The 21,627-nt window shown below is 39.3% G+C and overlaps 1 protein-coding gene across 2 annotated transcripts in view; it reads right to left on the reverse strand.

The window, feature by feature from the left end:
• The window catches only part of MTR (5-methyltetrahydrofolate-homocysteine methyltransferase), a 70,555-nt gene extending 50,503 nt beyond the window's left edge, over positions 1-20,052 (reverse strand). The window contains exons 1-8 of one of the 2 annotated variants that reach the window (XM_075203730.1): positions 19,886-20,052; positions 14,696-14,910; positions 13,023-13,112; positions 12,020-12,089; positions 11,325-11,417; positions 10,729-10,835; positions 6,546-6,605; positions 2,563-2,657 (exon numbers count right to left, since the gene is read on the reverse strand). In XM_075203730.1, coding sequence (XP_075059831.1) covers positions 2,563-2,657; positions 6,546-6,605; positions 10,729-10,835; positions 11,325-11,417; positions 12,020-12,089; positions 13,023-13,112; positions 14,696-14,910; positions 19,886-19,919 — 764 coding nt within the window. In that variant the 5' untranslated portion in view covers positions 19,920-20,052. Of the gene's footprint in view, positions 1-2,562; positions 2,658-6,545; positions 6,606-10,728; positions 10,836-11,324; positions 11,418-12,019; positions 12,090-13,022; positions 13,113-14,695; positions 14,911-19,885 lie in introns of those variants that run through there. The other variant, XM_075203731.1, reaches the window with a different exon arrangement.
• Positions 20,053-21,627: the final 1,575 nt, after the last annotated feature.

Consider the following 21,627-nt stretch of genomic DNA (forward strand, 5'->3'; position numbering starts at 1 on the left):
TACACATAATTGCTAGAAGGTGGCCGAATCCAATAACATCAACAGTAAATTAATGTCTTTCCACAGTCCATTCCTCCCTCTCAATAAAGAAATGTGTTTAACACCACTGTGGATGCCTCAATAAATTTTATGCTACACTGCCCAATCACTATTCCTCCTGGTGCATGCTGCTCAACTAGATCCAAACATTGGTGAAGCCTGTTCCAGAAATGGGTCACACTACACTGTATACTCCCCATACATGTCCAACCTTATGGCTTAAATGCCAATACTCTGGACCACCGGTTACCACCCTTGTATTATGTAAATAAAAAAAACTACAGTGCAACATGGTTCTAGCGGTTTCATTTCCAGATCACGAGTCATGTCATAAACGTGGACACCCAAGATTTCTGTTGGCAAATATACTTTTTGCCTTATTTAAATATGACAATATTGTCATAAGTGGTGTAGTTTCATCCCTGCAAGGCTATCTGTCTTTAAAAAACATAATGTCATGGTTTATTTTCAAAAGCAAATTTTTCTACCATATTTTCATCATAAAAAGCCTGACAATGGCATCATTTCTTTTTTATATATTATTTAATAAAGCTATTATCATTATCGTAGATTTGTAAGGCACCACAGTGCTCCGTAGCGCCATACAGTAGGGAAACCAGTATATACATAAAACAGGGACATACAAGATAGACAGAATAAATGCAGACATGAAAACAAAGGGTATGAAGGACCCTGTTCATGCTCATTAGAGAGCTTACATTCTAAGTGGAAGAGGGCACAGCTGACACAAGCTGAGCAAATGTGTTTCAGAGTGGAGTATGGGATAGTTGTGAGGGTGCATTAGTGTAAATAGTTATCGAGAAGGGTCATCTCTAAAAAAGAAATGGGTTTACAGAGAATATCTAAAGAATTGAAGGCTCTGTGAAAGTCTGAGCATGGTAGGGAATTCCATAAGTGTGGAGCAGCACAGGAGAAGTCTTGTAGGCGGGAGTGAGAGGTGGTTACCAGAGATGAGACAAGGCGCAGGTCAGAGGTAGATCTAAGTGGGCGGGAGGAAGATTATTTTGATACGAGATTTGAGATGTATGCAGAGGTAGTGTTGTTGAGGGCTTTGTAGGTAAGGGTGAGTAATTTGAATTTGATTCTGGAGGACACAGGGAGCCAGTGTAGGGATTTGCAAAGTGGTGTAGCAGATGTGGAGCGGTGAGAGAGGAAGATCAGTCTTAGGATGGATTGAAGTGTGGATATATGGGTGTCAAGAATGCCAGAAAGCAGGAGGCTGCAATAGTCAAGACAGGAGATGATGAGAGAATGGATAAGTAGCATGTTGAGTAGGAAAAGGGCGTATTCTGGCAATGTTTTAAAGGTGGAGTCAACAGGACTGGGAGAGAGTCTGGATGTGAGGAATAAAGGAGAGGATGGAGTCAAGCATGACACCAAGGCAGCGGGCTTGGGAGATTGAGGAAATTGTGGTGTTATTGACAGTGACGGAGATTTGAGGGCAGGTGGTGATTCTGGCAGGAGGGAAGATAATAAGCTCTGTTTTGGACATGCTGAATTTTAGGTAGTGTTGGGACATCAATGTGAAGATAGCAGATAGAGCGCTGGTTACATGAGACAGTACAGAAGGAGAGAAGTGAGGGGAAGAGATATAGATTTGGGTGTCATCAGCGTAGAGGTTGTATTGGTGGCCGAATGAGCAAATTAATGCACCAAGAGAAGAGGTGTACAATGAAAAAAGTAAAGGGCCAAGAACAGAGCCTTGTGGAACCCCAACAGATAGTGAGAGTTGGGGGGGGTGGGGGGTGCCAGAGGTAGAAACACTAAAGGAGCAGTTCGATAGGTAGGAAGTGAATCAGGAAAGAACTGTGTTACAAAGGCCAATGGAGTGAAGGGTGTGTAGGAGAAGAGGGTGATCAACAGTATCAAAAGCTGCAGAGAGGTCCAGGAGAATGAGTATGGAGAAATTACCATTAGATTTTGCAGTAAGTAGATCATTGGTCAACAATACAATACAACAATAACAATAGCTTGCCCTTGTTTAGACTTGACTGTAGTAGTTTCTTTGTTAACCAAAACATGTTGATATATAAAACCACAAATTAATCAAGTGTAAACGCACATCATGCAAGTGTTCGAAGGCACCAAATGGTCTATGTTAAAAAAGTTGTAGATGCTTCTACAAGCATTTATTATAGACAAATAGGTTTACGGTCTAGACACAGCCGTAAATCTTGAAGATTAATTGGAAGCTAAGACACTGGACCTAAGAACGACCTCTAGTCCCTTTCCCCCCCTTCCTAATTTGGTTTTAATATTAGGGTGCTGTCTTCACTGTCTTCTTTATTTCTTATACACACTCTGTCCTTTGCTCTTCTTTTCTATCACTTTTTTCTCCTTTCCTTCTTTTCTGCTTTCAGAAAGATTTCTTCTTTTTATAATATGAAAAACTTCAATGTATAGTTTATTGTCATGATGCTGGATGTACATGTAAAAGTAATTTAAAGTAAAAATGTTTAATTAAAAAAATAAAAAACCCAAATTAAATAGTTGTCTTCTTACCATAGTGGGTCAGCATGTTGCATACTAATCACAAACGCTTCCCCTGTTTGACCAGAAAGGGTTCGTCCACTTTTGTCTACAATGGTCCCTGAAATCTAAAATTATGAGAAAGAAAAAGTTTAGTAAGAAATGGCAGTTATACTGTATATTTTCAAGTAATACAGTAATTAGAGAGAAGATGAAGAATATTAAAATATAAAAAACATAAAAGCTGCACTACTGTCTACTAGAGTAATTTTACTAACATTCTCCCTACCCTAGCCCAGGCGTTTTCCAGGGCTCCTTTTGTTCCTTACACAGTCCCTGGGAGCACCAGGTAGGGGGAGAACAAGGTTAGTAGAATTTACCAAGTAGGTAGTGGTAGTGCAGCCCAGGTGAAGATTTGTGCTGCCATTGCCCCTGCACTTCTGGTTTCGCCCTGTCTGTTGACATACGCCACTGCTGTGGCATTGTCAGACTGTAACCTGACCGGAAACCCCTGAAGTATGGTCTGGGCGCCCCGAACAGCCAATAGCATGGCCTTCAACTCCAGAATGTTGATAGACAGGGAAGACTCCTGAGTCGACCAAAAGCCTTGAAGCCATAAGGGCCACAGCCCCTCACCTCCTCAAGCTGGCGTCTGTGGTCACTATGTTCCAGGACCACAGGCAAAGGACCTGCCTACCCCCAGGTGATCCTGGACCAACCACCAATGAAGAAACACCCTCGCTTTGGAAGACAAGCTGATCCTCTGGCGTTCCAACTGCAGATGGGAATCTGACCACTTCGTTAAGAGGTCCCACTGGAAGCAGTGGGAATGGTACAGACTGTAAGGAATTGTCTCGAAGGTCGATACCATCTTCCGTAGCAGACGTATGCATAAGTAAATGGATGGACTGGAAGTGGCCAAGACCTGTGATGTTACTTCCTGTAACGACCTGTCCTTGTCTTCTGGGAGAAACACCTTTTGTTCTCTGGTGTCCATGATGAGCCAAAAGGAAGGTCATCCACTGGCAGGGAACCAATTGTGATTTTTTTTAGGTTTATTAACCATCCATGGTGCTCCAGAATCCTGATGGTAAGAGTCAGCTGCTGTTGTAACAGATTCACTGATGTGGCCTTGAAGAGGAGGTCGTCTAAATAAGGTATTATTTTGACTCCTCTGGAACAAAGACATGTCGCCATTACTGGCATGATTTTTGTGAACACTTTGGGTGCTGTGAAAAGGCCGAAGGGGAGTGCTCGGAATTGGTAGTGGGCCAATCCTACCGTAAATCTGTGAAGTGACTGATGTCCCCTCCCAAATGGGGATGTAAAGGTAAGCGTCCTTTATATCTATTGACACTAAAAAAAATTGTCTGCCTCCAATCCATTACTGATTGGAGGGGCTCCATGCGAAATCTGTCCACCCGTAGGTGTAGATTAAACATTTTTAAATTTAAAATGGGTTGGAATGATCCATTCGTGTTCGGGACCAGAAATAGGTTTGAATAGAACACTTGTCTTTTCTAGTTGTCTGGTACCGTGCAAATGACTCCTGCAGAAAGAAGAGAAGCGACACAGTCGCATCGCCCGTCTTTTTCCTGGATCGCAGGGTAATGATGTGCAAAGAAGCGATAAGGGACTGGACCTAAAAAGGTCTATCATGTACCCGCTCATCATGATCCCACAAATCCAAAAGTCTTGGGAGGACGCTATCCACTGTTCCCTGAACAGACTCAATCGCCCTCCCACTCCTAATGTCGCAAGAAGGGGTGTAACACAGTCAGGATGCCGTTTTTTCCGGAACCTTGGCAGATGGGCGTCTCGTAGAGAGGGAGGACCTACCTCTGTAAGAGTGTCCCTTGCTACCAGTCAGACTGCCTCTACTCGTCTGACTTCTAAGGAAAGGGGCCTCCCCGAAAGGGCTGTCGAAAAGAACCAAAACGCGTAGGGTTGTGCCTTAGGAACATTTACTGGCAGAAAAGTACTTTTGCCACATGTGGCCTGGCAAATAATATTGCCCAATTTAGGCCCAAATAACACTGCGCCTTAATAGAGTAATGTTTCAAGCAATTTCTTAGATTCTGTATCTGCGTCCTAGACCTCAGCCATAGAGTCCTTCTAGCTGCCACCGCCGAAGCCGATATGGAGGACGAAATAGAGGCTGCATTTTGGGCCACCTCATATAAGTATCCAGATGCCTTCTTTAGATGCAGGGAAAAGGGAAGCAATTCTGAATCCTGCAGTCCCTAGGCCAACTAGCAAGCCACACCAATGAAAACATGGGTCTGAAAGAGGTGCCTGCGGCTACATAGATTGATTTTAAATGACCCTCAACCTTGCCGTCAGTGGCATCCTGCAGGGCCACAGTTCCCAACACCGGAAGTGTAGTGTGACAAGCTAAGCGAGCTACCGGAGTGTCAATCTCTGGGATCTGTTCCCAGTGGGCCAAATCCTCTTCCTGTAACAGGTACAGGGTAAGGAATCTTCTTGGAATAGGAACTCCCGGTCCAGTTGTGTCCAAGATGCTTCTGCGATGTCTGTTAATTCCACTGACGATGGAAAACGGATAGTGTGTCTACTCATTTTTTTTTAAAAGACCCTGACCCGAACATTTGTGTTCATCCAAAGCCATAAAGGTCCAGGGCTTGTCTGACTGCCAAGACTAGATTGTCAATGATATCTAGGGGATTCTTCCGGGTCCGTGACCTGCGCAGAATCCAAGTCAATAATACGCTCACCCTCCTCTTCTGATGATCTCTCAGAATCAGAGAGGGATAGGAGAGTATTTGTAGACCGAAGCCTATTATTTATAGAGTGTGAAGGTCTTGGTGCTTCTAGAAAACTGTTTAATCAATCTAGGCCTCTGATCAAGGATGAGGACCAAGCTGGTTCTCCAGAGGAAGGCCTGGATTAGTGAGAGGAGATGATGGACCCGCCAGAGCCACTTCAGATGTCCCGGCGGTCACTGGCATCCCTACTGTCACAGGGAGGGCAGTTTCTACTGAAACTGCGGGGAGAACAGCAGAAACCGCTGTTAGCCCCGTAGGCTTAGTAAGCAGTTGGATCAGTGTAGTAACAAACTGCTCAGGTAAGAAGAGAAGATAGGAAGAAATTGTGTATTCGAAGGCACTCCGCGATATCAATAATAAATTAAAATAACTATATCTTTATTGGTATGCTTTAAGAAAATCCCTCTTAATTGGATAGCAAAATATTAAAACCAAAGTGATTAAAGTGAATTAAAATAGCAAAATAAATTGCTATGCCCCGCTACTTTATATATATCTATATAAGTATTCAGTATATAATATAATAATCACTCCTATATTAGACCAGTCTCACAATTGGATACTATTTCAAGTCAAAATAATTGAAGTATGTGTGGTATAAATAAGACTAATTTGGCAGTTATTACTTTAATCCAATATCCCAGTAATCCTTTATAGTAACTGTATTATCGATAATGGGATATCCTGATATAATAGAAACTCCATATAAATCAAAAACACACTCTCAGTGTAATAACCCTGATCCATATAATTGCTTGCATATAGAGCCCAATAAGGGCTTAAGCTATTGTTATATTAATAATGGGATTACTAGTGCTTAAAATAGGGTCTCTGCCTGACGGTTGTTTGGCTTAGTTATATACCTTAGCACTATATTGCTCTAGTAATTACACATGTGTGTTGAATTGATTAGTCATTCTGGTATCAAACAGACATCTGATGTATCTATTGGAGCTCCTTCTAAATTAGAAGCCTGCCTGTCTGTTTGATACCAGAATGACTAATCAATTCAACACACATGTGTAATTACTAGAGCAATATAGTGCTAAGGTATATAACTAAGCCAAACAACAAAAGATCTCTTACTTCATGGAGACATCGAATAATGAATTCAGAAAAAATCATTATGCTTGAAAACACATTAAATGCACAAAATATATGTAATATACAGCTGTGTGTACATGCACTATGCTTAAGTTTTTAGATCAAAGTGTTGTCCGGATTACTCACAAATATAGGTCTAGGCTTGTATTCTTCTTCAAAGAGCTTCTGGATAGCAAACAGAGCTGCCTGTTAAAATAACAAAAGAATATTCTTTGTACACATGTAGTTTGCCAGTTTGTGGTAGAATAAGCACCTACTGGTGCAATATTAATATCTCCAACAATATAATAACATGCAGTTACACATACATACAACATACTAAAGATACTATGGGCCCCAATTCAGAGTAGAACACAAGCGTAACATGCGTACAACATTTTCAATCATAAGTATATGTATGTACGCCGTATTCAGAGCTGAAGATGCATCCGGGTTTTCATCTCTATTTGCGACCGTGTCAAAATCCATACGCAACACCCCATCCCCCCCCCCCCCCCGCCGATCAGGCAACTTCAGGTGTAAGGCAGTGAAAGTGAAAGTCTCAGGACAGAATAGCCGAAGTTGCATACATTGCAAAGATATGGTATGCAAACTGGTGTGTACATCTCACTCTGAATCAGGTCCTTTATATTTGGAAGAAAGCCTAAACATTTTTCTAGGGTACCAGGAGTTTTTATTTCTTTTCCTATGATACCACCTGTACTTTATCAGATCTTTGGTCTATGCCTGGGTCTAAAACATATAAAATATATATATATATATGTGTGTGCCCATTATTTAAAACTTATCTAAAAATATAGCATGTAAACACATGTTCTAACACTACAGTCATATAAATTATCCGAGTCTTGCTACAGATCACATTAATGTAGAAATATTACATCATCAATGCTTCCTGCATGTCACTGGCTGCCATTATAATGCAGGACTATGGTGATCTGCAGGATACCACTTTTCCCATATTTAGCAATCTTGTGTCAAGCAGGATTCTCAATCGATATTTACATGTAAACCAACAGCCACAGCTTAGAACAGTAAGACAGCAGGTGTCAGCTGATGTACAAACTCTATCTGTGCCTCCCAAGCATAGATCCTATGCCAATAGCATTAATAGGGTTAAATTGTATATACCAGACGTAAGCACACTTTAACCACTTCAGGACTCCCACAGATAGGGCATCAATATTAAAAATAAGTTGCCTTCTGCTTCATATTCTAACTGACTGCACTGCCAACATACTAAGGGGTATATTTACTAAACTGGAGATGTTGCTTATAGCAACCAGATTCTAGTTATCATTTATTTACAATATTCTACAAAATGACAGCTACAATCTGATTGGTTGCTATAGGCAACATCTCCACTTTTTTGCAGGTTGCCTTATCCAAATAAAGTGCAAAGATACAAAATATTTAATTGTATGCACTTCAAACAAAATCAATGTCATAATAAAGCCCTATATGTAGACAGAAAATATCAAATATATAGATGTTGTGCTCTGCTTAGAAACACACTACTGATAGACCAAGTAAATAAAGAATGAGTCATATACAACTATCATCTATCATCTCAAGTTTCACAAATGTACTCGTCACCATGGACTTTAGAACAAAATCTGTGATGCCAGCGACCTTTGAATAACAGGATTAATTTTCTAGTATTACAGTACTTTACTAGATAAAATCAATGTGACCAAACATAATATTAGTCCGTAAAAGTCATCCTATTCTTTCTTTTGGGAGCCGAGTACTATAAAACAACTTATTGTCATCCTTTTATTTATATAGAAAATATTCTGCAGCACTGTAGAATGAAATACAATCAGATTTTTTTAATCAAGTTCTAGTGCAGCTTAGAATTTCATTGCTGTACAAAATGCATACATATACCGTATTTCCCCATGTATAAGACCCAACCTTTTCCCCCAAAATTTTGGGTCTAAAAACTGGATGCGTCTTATACAGTGCCAGTGCTATTACCTCCGAGTCCAGAATGAAGAAGAAGACCCCTGTTGAGGTGTGAGGATAAGAGAGTTTTGACAGTGATGAGTAGTTTTAGGATGAATAAAACTTCAGTTCAATGACTTTATGTAATACACTTTTTTTTTTATTTTGGTCCCAAAAATAAAGGTGCGTCTTATACATGGATGAGTCTTATACATGGGGAAATACGGTAATTTAATTTCTCTACATGACAGTTTAGTCAAAAGCAAAAATTAGCCTACCGAAATGTATGAATCTCTGCTAATCTAGGTATATTGGGAGTAATAATCCTAAGGGTAAAAAAAAGCTCCCGTTAATGATTTCCAAAAAAGAAAAAAAACTGGACTATTCTTGGAAATTCCTGAGAGCCCTATTCCAGCCTGATTGCAGCTACTCACAGCACAGAGTATATACTGCTATATTGCATTCATCTTTGTAGGAAAAACAAACTGTTTGCTATGCTTCCTGCTGACTTTGTCATTTCACCTACAGCTCTTGTGTAACTTGGGCTCAATGTACATTTTAAGGTATGTCCCATTTCTACTAGTACTTATCTTACAGAAAAGTGCAGCATGTACTGAACTAAAGGTTAGTTCATCAAGTTCATACATTCACATGTCTTTTAGCTGTTACTTCAGAAAAAAGATAAAGGGGAAATATCCTGAAAACAAATTAATTGTTTTTATATAGGTTTAATATCACTTTGCCTTGGGTATTACTGTATCTTTGAAATTCATTCATCTAAGTAATGGTAATGATAACATGGTAAAATTAAGCAAACTTTGAACAATTTTAAATACTGAGCTGGCCACTAGAGGCAGTGTTCCATTGCCTATTTTATTTTACCTTCTAGTAAAAACTACTGTACCATGAAGTCAAAATTGGTGAAGGCAAACAGTAAGAGAATAAAGGCTATTTTTTGTTGCTTAACAACTTATCCTGTGTTTTACTGAATGCTTACAAACTGCGTTATATAATAAAAGTTATTAGTTACTTTCACATATATACATGTTCAGGAACTTGTTCCAATTGCATATATCGGAGATGAAGTAGAAGATGAGTGTTGCTTAATATGAAAAGGATTTCTTATGGGTGGGGGGGGACGGAACATTTCTGCATACTTTGTTTCCAGTTGGTAAGAAGGTCATTATAGTTATCCTATCAGTGCCTAAAATGACTGATAAGAAAGGACAATAGCTAGTGGGTTAAAGATCATGGTTACTTCATTACTACAGTGTCCAACAGACTATCAGGCATTTGAATTTTTACATATATCTCAGAATATACCAGGATACCTTATCGTATTGAATTAATGTATATGGTATTTAAGATGTAGCAGTTAACATAAAAGGATGCAGAACATTGCACTGAATTTATATTCATGGTAAAGTGAATTAAAAAGGAACAGTACTGAACAAAGTAATAATTGAAAAAAATGCTTTTCTTAGTAAAAGAATCCTACATTTGAGAGATTTTGTTCAAAATTTAGTGACCGGAAAAGTCAAGCAAACACTTTACCTTTCACGGATAATGTGGCTACAGGTGGTACTATGACATTGGAGTCCATGGCTAGATGTTACTTTGCACAGCAAGCCATACAGAAGTCCTTACATAATCTTCAAATACATATATGCAGGGTCTTATGCAAAGAATAATGCATTATTACATGCGCTAACAGTATAATCTACTCTTTAATGAGGTGCCCAATCTGTAACAACTCCCAGTGGAGCACATCAATATGCCGCCCGAACACCACATCTTTACCTGAATGCAGTCACCGCTCGGCAATGACCAACAGAAGAAGCAGAAGAAACCAACCTTTTTTCCTTTTCTTTAAAGCCATTCCACTGCCAAACATTAATGGGGAGTTCAATTCCCTGCAGTGTGCAGTGGGTGCCTTCAGAATGGTTTTGAAGACACTTTGTCTTGATGCAAGATCAGTTTTTCCTTCGCACCTCATAGATGTTTGATGTACGTGAACCATAGTACCCAAAAATGAGTGCAGCCAGACACTGGCATGATGTCCAGAGGCTCGTCAACGGGAATAGATTTCCCCCCCTCTAACAGACTCAACTCAATCTTGATTGACACCAATTGTGTATTTGAGTCTACGCATTTTACTTTTATACACACATACCTTATGTTCATTTATACCCATTACTAACTTACTATTCAAGCCACACACACAATCCACCCAACTATTTGCAACTTATTTTCTCTTGTTCTAAATTCATCTAGATTGTATTGTTCCTTCTGTTTGAACAACCATGTAATACTCCTGTCATTTTGAAAAGAAAAAAAATATAGAATATATAAGGACACTTACTTTAGCATTGGCTGTATCAAAAATAGTTTCTACCAGCAAAATGTCAACACCACCATCAAGAAGACCTCTTGCCTGCTCTGCATAGGCATCCATAAGCTCTACAAAAGCTGGAAATAAACGGAAACAAATAGCAAGTGAATAAATACTAATCATGTGACTGGTCCCATTTCCACCGACCCCCTCCCCTTTGTATTTAAATTACAAGTAAGATTTTACCAAAAGATATAATATTGCAACATTGCCATTAAAAGTATGTTGTATGAACTTTGTTTCATATACATTACATATAATTTAGAAGTATTTACTGTGCGCCTCTTAATGGGAAAACATTACGCAATACAGGGCTCCATTTTAAAGCCTTAAAAATGCAGTTCAAAAGCACTTCAAAAGTTAGGGAGGACGTCTGGTTCATTTTAGAACCATTATTTACTCATGCATCAAAAACGTGACTCTTTACTGTTGAGCTGTACATTTGCAAAGAGACACGGACGTCACAGAAAAATAACACAACTGGTACCTAGTGTAACATGCCTAAAAAATAAAAAACAGACAACCAAAAACAAATGAACTGATAGTACTATAAAATATGTACTTACTAACATTTCTGTAGTCTGGTCTTTCAACAGAGGGAGAGACAGATAATGTCTTGTTGGTTGGCCCCATTGCTCCTGCCACATATCTCTTAATTCCTAAAAAAAAAAAAAAAAAAAAAAGTCTCAGCTATCCTAGTTCTTAGGACATGTCTCATTCAACAAAAATAACAATTACCCTACTACTTAGATGACAACTACTATATACCCAAAGATTGATCTCTCATTGATGAAGCATGAAGGCAAGATGCACTTTTCATCTTTATCCTGACTTTCTACTGCATTAAGATTTATTAATTCTAATAAAAGATAACTGTGTTCACAATCAGCAAAATCCACATTACCCAGCTTGCGGACCCCACTAGTGATGCCCCTTTATGTTACTTTACCCATCTGCACTTAGCACCTAGAATACTGCCGATTTCACTATACAAAGTGATGCATGAATTGAATTTAGAACAGTTTGAAAATCAAACTCTGTGAAAAGATGATGCTGAAACACTGAGAGCCAATATTAAAATGATTTGATTTTACCAGAGAAAGAAGAGAACATTTATAAAGGCAACACGCTGTGGACCTAGTAGTTATGTGTTATTGGGAAGTGGTACATGGAAGGCAAACATTATTACCATCGGGTAGTTTGGACCTTCTGTAGTTATTTTACTTTCAAATAAGACTGAAATATATAGAGTCATTCCTACCTGTCTCAGATGTTACATCATCCACCGCTCTTCTAGCTACTTCTGCAGAGACCTTGTTCATGCGATATGCCTGGGACAAAATAAAATCCTTCATGAAATAACTAATTTATCACACGCAGCAGTTAATAGGGAGATGTAGGGACACTGTGTTATTTCCATCCAAATATTAATTGCATACTTCAGAATGAAAACCTTAGCAAAATCATAAAGACCTTCCCAGGACCTATGAAGGAAAATAATGTGTCCAATTTAAAAAAGGAGCATATTAAACAAATGGACATATAAAAGGAATTTAAAGCAGCAATCCCACATATAAATTTTTTTTTCTTTAAATCGCAAGATAAGTACCATATAAGCATGTATCTGATGTCATTTTTCTTAGCTGTCCTCCTACAAATCATTTCCTTTGCTGCAAATCACACACACACAGACTCACTCTCAGCATGACATGTGAAGGCAGAGGGAGAGAACAAGGGGTGGAATTTACAATGCAGACAGTGCTCAGAGGAGCATTGCCAAGCATCTCTGCTCACTACATGTGTCATGTGACTCTGGTTGCCATGGTAGTCACATGACACCATAAACTCTGCAGAATTTAAATCATTAATGACAGCCTAAAGAAACAAAACAAAAAATATGATAATTACTAAGCTTCTTCACTGGGATTTATGTTAAAAAAAACAAAAAAAAACCACTCTTTGTTCATGGAATTGCTGCTTTAAAGAAAGAAACATCTTTACTTTTAGAAGTAATGCAACATTGCCACAAGAAAAAAAATATTTTTTACTGCCGTACAATTTAAATTTTATAGTTCAGATTTCATGGCATCGTTTTAACTATTTTTTACCATCTTATCTGAATTATGACAACCAAATATTGTATGTAATCACTTCTGTTTATAATGCTAGTACAAAATGCTTTGTTGCAACAATTTACAATAAGAACACAAACAGAAATGTGACTCCAGGTCAGCAAACAATCAAAGATAAACAAGGGTTCCAACCATATGCTCAAGGCCATAATCTGCTTGTGCGATAGATGTACTGCTGAAGGTGTTGGTTTCTACAATATCAGCTCCACAAACCAAATACTCCTAGAAACAGAACAAAGGAGACACTATTAGACATGTATTTTTACTTGACTTGAGACAGCTGTACAAATACAGACCTTTATGTTTTCTCTAAAGTAAAAATGTGTAACACAGCACTAAAAAAATAAAAATGGAGTCTTCCAGCAGAAGCCCAATAGACCTTTGTATACAAAGTAACAAAGAACAATAAATGTAGAGTTGATGCAGGGCGATATATAAGGTTATTCTAACTGAAATGTATTTTCTACCGCACTGTTATATACAATGATTCCATTTAATACTGTAAATATTATGAAATTTAAATTTAAATATGCTGTGCCTATGGCAAAACAAATACACACCTTTTGCCATTTTTTATTGAAATAAAAAATCTCACTAGTTCTAAGATAACATGATGTTATGTAACATAAGCTGAGACATATCAGGACTCAGTGGTGTCTAGTGGAAATGCGATTCGCAGAATTATTATTAAAAATGGGCAGAATGTGCATTTGCAAAATCCTCAACTAGTGATAGACAACCTGGGCTGGTTTCTGTCATAACACGGAGACCACAAACAGGGTGTTCCTTCTGCCATAGTGAAATACAGCAAACTGGTGCCCCCACGGAGGTGTGACTGCTGTAAAAAACGTGCCTCTTCACTCCACTCACTTTAGAGCTTCATGAATGATTCTTCGTTTAATATATGATTTTCCTCAACACTGCTATGGATGCCTACTAACCTCATTCATTTTCTCAGTGCATATGTTGCTCTGTTTGCATATTTTAGAGATAGAACTATTTTTATTAATATCTAGCTATTGAGCAAGTTCTTTTTCATTGCTTCTTTATATTTTGTAGGTGTTTTTTTTTTTTTGTTTTTTTTTATGTATTCACTGTTTTTTTGGTGACATTTTGGCTATTTAAGGTGTGTTTGCTGTGAAAGAGAGACCATACAGGGCTTGAAATGTCTCTATCGTTTATGGAATAAATTATCCTTCATTTTTTCGGCATTGCCCAAGTGCCGACTGTTTTCTGTCTTATACTTTTTTGACCCAGGTGGATATTAAATGAGTGGTGGGGAGGGAGCACCTTGCAAAAGTCCCATAAAAAACCCACAAACACACTAACACTAATCACTGCTAGATGATTAATGCAGGGAGTCCAGATAACACACTTCACCACCAGTTAATCACAAGCATTTTCCCACACTGTGCACCTGTGATTTGCTGCCAGCACAGACGAGTCCTGGAAACGCCAGCCCTTGATCAGTTTATGTTGGGTCATATTTAAGGGTATTTTTCTCAATTTGGACTACGAGTGATCAAGCAATATGCAAAACAAGATTTTATTTTTCGGTTTAACAATGTGGCAAATTAGAGTGCAGGAGTGTTATACTCAACTAAACTTTTTTTTAAAAAAAATTGTGAAAATTGTAAGTTTAGCTAATAAATCCACTATCTAATCAAATGTATCATTTTTTTTTTTTTTAGCCTTTCTCCTTGTAGGATTCACACATTCATTTCTTGTATGATTGCACCTCACATTTAGCAATGGCTAAAACACATGTAGCAAAGACAATGAGTGGCTTGCTATTAGACTAATACCTTGTGAATTTTGTAGATTAAGTCAGGCTGGGTGATGCTTAAAAGATCGTTATTTCCTTTTAAAGGTTTGCTGTGGTCTACAAATTCCGGGCCCCTGAAGGACTCCTCTGAAAGAGTATGTTGCTGGATCATGGTACCCATCCCACCATCCAACACCATGATCCGCTCCCGGAGAATCGAGTCCAGCTCTCCGTGTAGGTTGACCTGAGTGCCAGCTGGGGAAAAAATAAAATAAATAAATAAATGTGCAACTGTTTCAACTACTCCAAAACAAGACAAACACTCAATTTAGATGAGTTCTGTAGTACAGAACCGGGAAATCAATTTTGTTCACCACTAAACTAAGTATGGAAGAGTGGGTGGGTGGCTATAATCCAGAAGACATATTACAAGCCACAAAGTCCTGACTGCAGTTTATGATTGGTCCTTCAGCTCACATTCCCCTTGTTAGCATCACACAGCAACCATTTTTGTCCAGGGATAGAAGAATTGTAAACCACTGCGTGGAGAAGCACCCGGGGTTCCATGCTACAACAATGATAATTTTAGCAAAACGTATAGAGTATGTGGTAGTGCAGCGTTAATCTGAAGATTTAATGCTTTGAATGCCCTCCCAACATTTAAAAATTAAAGACTGGGATAAAATTGTCCATGGTTCAGCCTACCTTAATTTTGATGCTTCAGATTTGCTCCTTTAAAAAAATTTAATATTTAGTCCGGATGTAGCCTTATACTGGTAATGTGTGCCCAAGTAATTTTACCTTGTATGTTTGTGAATGCATCAACTACTTGGAGTTGATCTGTTTTCTAAGGGGGTGTTTGGAAATTATATACTACATACACACATACCCCTTAGATTGTACGCTCCTTTGAGCAGGGTCTCCTCTCCTCCTGTCTTCACCACTGTTAACTCTGTTCTCCAGCTACCTTGCCCTCCTCCTCGAGGACCCTCTTCCCCCCTTGCTCCCTCCTCTCCCCTCTGGGGGTCTCCCTGTCATCCGTGCCCTATCTCTTGGGCTCTGTCGTATGTGGACCTTCTCCTCTCCCCTCCCCTAGCTGTGCTTTGAGCTCACGGAGTTACTGTGCTTACTGTTTACTGTACTGTATCTCCTCGTATTGTAATTTCGTTTGTCCCTGTACGGCGCTACGGACACCTAGTGGCGCCCTATAAATAAAAATTATTAATAATAATAATAATAATAATAATAAACAACACACATATAAATACATATACATATATATATATATATACATATATATATATATATATATATATATATATATATATATATATATATATATATATATATATATATATATATATATATATAACAAAGCTAATGGGAGTAAACTATGTTATACAGTGCCAAATAAATCACAGTTCATTCATCTTTCTTAGAATAAATAAATCAATATTGGCATAATGTAAACACTCTAGAGAGAATAAACATGTTGATTAGGCATTTGAGTACATTTAGATAACTTTTTTCCCCCACAGTTCACACGAGGACAGCTAACTCCCAGCTGACCTCAACACAACACAATAGTAGTATATCCCTACTGTCAATAGTATACTGTTACATGAGAAAATAGTATTGGTGCACAGAACATTTTACCTAAATGAAGGCTGATTTTTATCGAATTAATTCTGTTGCAATTACCTATGTTTTGTTTATACATTCAAGAAAATCGCGTATATAGTAGAGCAGTGGATCCCAAACTTTCTCAGTTTGAGGCACCCTTAGGATCTCCATAATTTTTTCAAGGCACCCCTGAGCCAAAATATTTACAAAAAGTCCCCTGCCTTGCTTACAAATGGCCCTGGCCAAGGCACCCCTGTGATATTGCCGTGGCACCCCAGGGAGCCACGGCACACAGTTTGGGAACCACTGTAGTAGAGCATGAAAACCACTGGGTAACAAGCAGAAAACAATACATTTAACAATAACAAAAGTTCTCACACCAAACACTAAAACAAAATAAATATATCAGTAGATGTTTGAATACTCTACGAAGAATTGTTGTTACCACTATTCTTTTTTTATTTAACATAACATGCACATGAAATGAGATGAGTGATTAATCCGGAGAATTAATCTATTTGCCGCTTATGTGGTCCTGAAATATTTTTTATACCCTCCTCCCCCCAATAGATATAATATGTTATATTTATATTCCTAAGGAAGAGTAGCCTCTAAATGGATTAACACTAACCAGTTGCCTCCTGAAAATTCTTATTTCATTAGGCTACACATTAAAGCTGCACTATTACCTATGTAAAAGACTTTACCATGTGCTCTTCCCCCTAACCTGGGCGATGGGAGCTTTTACATGGAGCCGGTTTCCTGGGACTCTGTAGTACAAAAATGGTATATCAATTTAGTTCACCACTTTTAAATGGTGGTAGAGGGGATGCGACTGATCCTCCCATTTACAAGCCAAGTCTACGCCCCCAGTTTTCAGTAGTGTCTAGAAGAGGAATGTAGAATTCCCAGGAGAAACAGCTACATGTGATCACCCGTCAAGGCTGCAACTAGTTGAAAGGTCCCATTAGTAAAACCTTTTGCGTAGATGGTAGTGCAGTTTTAAAGACATTTTATGGCTACACCCATACACACTTCACCTTCCTGTTAAAAAAAATCTATGTAAAAAAATAATACACCTTTTGTTGGATTTGGAGTAGGTGTGAATAACCTTTTCTTTTTATATGGCACCAAAAAGTAAATGCATGGTGGAAAATCATCTAATGAAATCTAAAGTCAGTTGGATGACCCAGATGTTCATTTCAATATTATATGGGAGCACTGCACAAGAGTAAGATGAGCGCACTCTTGCATTATTATAATCTGACAGATTGCTCTACATGAGTGGGAACTCAAATCACAGGTGGGTATTTCGAGGTCTTACTTCAGAAATTAGTCCTTGTTTACCCTGGCGAAAATACACTGCTGGACAGATCTCTGTACAAACTATGAGCATATCTGGAATCTTCTATGTGTGTCCACTTTAACTGAGCTGTAGTAGTTTTGGACCCTCCACATCAAACCACACTACCAAATTCTAACACACTATTCAGTTGTATTGTCACACAAATTAGACTGCCAGGAGGATTTGGGCAAGAAAATTACATGGTTGTTACAAAGGGCAAGCTCATATCTCTCTTCTTTGTGTGTTTCAGCCATTTCCGATATCCTCCTTTGTGTGTGTCTGTCTCTACATATAAAAACACATTTTTTAAAGTTATTAAAATTAATTAAATTCACTTAAAAAAAACCTTAATTACAAAGGAATTTTTTCTATTGCGATTAGTCTTATCACAATCTTGAAATTACAGAACAAGTATTGAGTACTGCCACCATACTTGTTAAATTGGCTTCCCCATGCCATAAGCTCTAGGAATGTTGTTTTTGCCCAAGGCAGATACTATCAATGTAGACACCAAAGACAACAAACTGTGCTACAAATAAAGGTTATTTAAATTAATCTTGCACACAAATATGAACACAACATTATCAGTAGAGCTTCAGTGCAAACCGCAGCAATGCATATTTATGCACCATGCCAGGGCCCTCTTTACCTCTCTATGGGGTCTATTTATGACCCTTCGGTTTTTTCTGTAGAAACTTTTCAATCCTCATCGCATAGATGCGGATTGAAAAGTTTCTCATATGTATTAATAATCAACACAGGAACAGCCGTTCCCGAAAAACGGCTGCTCCCGTGAAGTGTTTCACTTACCTTTCACTGGATTCTTCTCTTTTCCTCCCTGTGCTGATCGCCCCACTTTTAATCCCTGTGCGCATGCGCCGATCGGTAAACTCGGGCATGCGCACAGAGATCCCTGTCTGAAGGAACCTGAGGCATGTGATGGAGGGATCATGTGATCCCTCCACACATGCTCTGTGCAGCTCTGCTCTTCGGAGCAGAGCTGTTTTCAGTGAAATGTTTCACTTATGTTAATGTACGCCAGCTTCAGATGGCGCACATTAACATGTAAAAAAAGAGAAATATTTCAATGGCCACACTTTCATACATAGTGATACTGAGCACTCCCCATACATTGTTATGGGGACTGCTCAGAAAAACGCTTCTAGGTGCAAAGCAGCAGATATCTCCGATATTTATCTGCTGAGATGCTAGATTAATACATAATGATTTTACTGGTAAAGCCCCGAAAACAGATTTACAAGGGGGAAAACTTTAATAAATAGACCCCTATCTTTATCCATTACCCAGTATTGTTTATTACTGTGTTTGTTCCCAATTGTATACCGCTGTTAAACTAAATCATAGTTGCCTACTCTCCCAGAACATCTGGGAGACTCACGAATTTCTGAGAGTCCTCCTGCACACCCGGGAGAGCAGGCAAACCTCCCGGTTGCTGACCCTTCATCAACCGGGGGGGGGGGGGGGGGCGCGGCTGGGCTTATGATGCGATCCACACGTCATCTTGGCCCCACCCCCTGCTGTAATAGGCTATACAGTGTGATGTCAGTGTAGGGGGTGGGGCCAATGACTCAAATCGCTGAGCCCACCCCCACCTCCCCATCGATCTCCCGGACAGCAAGTGGCCAAAGTTGGCAAGTATGAACTAAATGTTGATCATATATAGTATATGGCACTTGTTTAACTCTAAAATGTAGAACGGTCATTTAATATTGACCAATAATATGTATGGCTAAAGTTTCCATAATCTGAGACTAAAACATGAGAGAGTAAGAGCACCTGCTTACTAAGTATTAGTATAAAATGCAGCATTGCAGTAATGCACAGATCAGTGTACTGGAAAAGTAACTATCGAATTTTAAACATAATATTTACCTCAACCCAAATACAAAATGTATATTTACAAACAAAACAAGTCTTGGGAGCTGTTACTCCCAATCATAGGCAAGATTCAGCACCTCAGTTGTATAATTTCTTCATACTGACAAATATTAACCTTTCTTTCACAGCTATGTAGTTAAATTGTTACTGAGAAGGAAAAATATTTCACAGATTACAAAATTGTTTAAAAAGTCACCATACAAAGCTTATCACCCATACAGTTATATTTCTCCTATCCCGTTTACCAAGTTGTGAATGTGATCTGATAAATACTTTATCCATCAGATTCATATCACAATACACTGACACGTGCTATATATACTAGTGAGAGTCCTCCTGCAGTCCGCTCACACACACACATACCCGTACTGCCGCCGTGCTGGATGGTGGGAGGCATGGTGAAGACTCTGCTGGATCCTGCAGCAGGCAATAATGGCGCCGCTTGTCGCAATACAGAACGAAAATACCGGAGCAGCTCGTACAGTTCAGTCCCACGATCCACCGGTGTACGGGATTACTGCTTCCTGTGCAACAGTTTCGCATGCTCAGTTCCTCTGGACACGCTCAATAGCAGCTGCTAAAGCTGCCTTTAATTGCACTGCCAGATAGTACACTGTCACACAGCATTGCATAACCTGCATAGCTGGCAACACTGTAGGTGTATCACAGGAACTTTTCCTTAAATCAGATGAACATGTGAAATGAAGCAACTACAATACACTGCTCTTAATGGCCATAAACACTTCAAACAAATACATCCTATAGTAAGTATTTTAGGGGCCTAGCCCTATTTATTAATCATTTTTTTCCTGTTTGGGGAATAGCCGCAAATCTAAGTACCCTACAAATGCAGGTATCATAGATATCTGCTGCTTTGCATCTTTTTTCGAAATACATATCAATTCCCATAGATGTCTATGGGCACTGCTATGTACCGCAATTCAGCAACTTTTGATTTGAAAATGTATTTACACATATGGCAATGTACGCCATCCTGAGCTGGCGTACATTACCATTTTTAATAGTTTTCTGCTCCGAAGAGCAGAGCTTTGCAGCGCATGTACAGCTCTGTCACATGACCCAAGTCCTTTGGTCAGTGCAGTTTGGATGCCTGCAGGGCCGCCGAGGAGGAGAGGGGTAGTGCTCGGCCATGCCCCCACTGCAGAATTCTCTGCTTGATCGTGCAGCAGGCAATAATGGCGCCGCTTGTCATAATACAGAACGAAAATACCGGAGCAGCTCGTACAGTTCAGTCCCACGATCCACCGGTGTACGGGATTACTGCTTCCTGTGCAACAGTTTCGCATGCTCAGTTCCTCTGGACATGCTCAATAGCAGCTGCTAAAGCTGCCTTTAATTGCTCTGCCAGATAGTACACTGTCACACAGCATTGCATAACCTGCATAGCTGGCAACACTGTAGGTGTATCACAGGAACTTTTCCTTAAATCAGATGAACATGTGAAATGAAGCAACTACAATACACTGCTCTTAATGGCCATAAACACTTCAAACAAATACATCCTATAGTAAGTATTTTAGGGGCCTAGCCCTATTTATTAATCATTTTTTTCCTGTTTGGGGAATAGCCGCAAATCTAAGTACCCTACAAATGCAGGTATCATAGATATCTGCTGCTTTGCATCTTTTTTCGAAATACATATCAATTCCCATAGATGTCTATGGGCACTGCTATGTACCGCAATTCAGCAACTTTTGATTTGAAAATGTATTTACACATATGGCAATGTACGCCATCCTGAGCTGGCGTACATTACCATTTTTAATAGTTTTCTGCTCCGAAGAGCAGAGCTTTGCAGCGCATGTACAGCTCTGTCACATGACCCAAGTCCTTTGGTCAGTGCAGTTTGGATGCCTGCAGGGCCGCCGAGGAGGAGAGGGGTAGTGCTCGGCCATGCCCCCACTGCAGAATTCTCTGCTTGATCGTGCAGCAGGCAATAATGGCGCCGCTTGTCATAATACAGAACGAAAATACCGGAGCAGCTCGTACAGTTCAGTCCCACGATCCACCGGTGTACGGGATTACTGCTTCCTGTGCAACAGTTTCGCATGCTCAGTTCCTCTGGACATGCTCAATAGCAGCTG

The sequence above is a fragment of the Mixophyes fleayi genome, chromosome 3 (genome assembly GCF_038048845.1).
Source record: "Mixophyes fleayi isolate aMixFle1 chromosome 3, aMixFle1.hap1, whole genome shotgun sequence".
Taxonomy (NCBI): Eukaryota; Metazoa; Chordata; class Amphibia; order Anura; family Limnodynastidae; genus Mixophyes; species Mixophyes fleayi.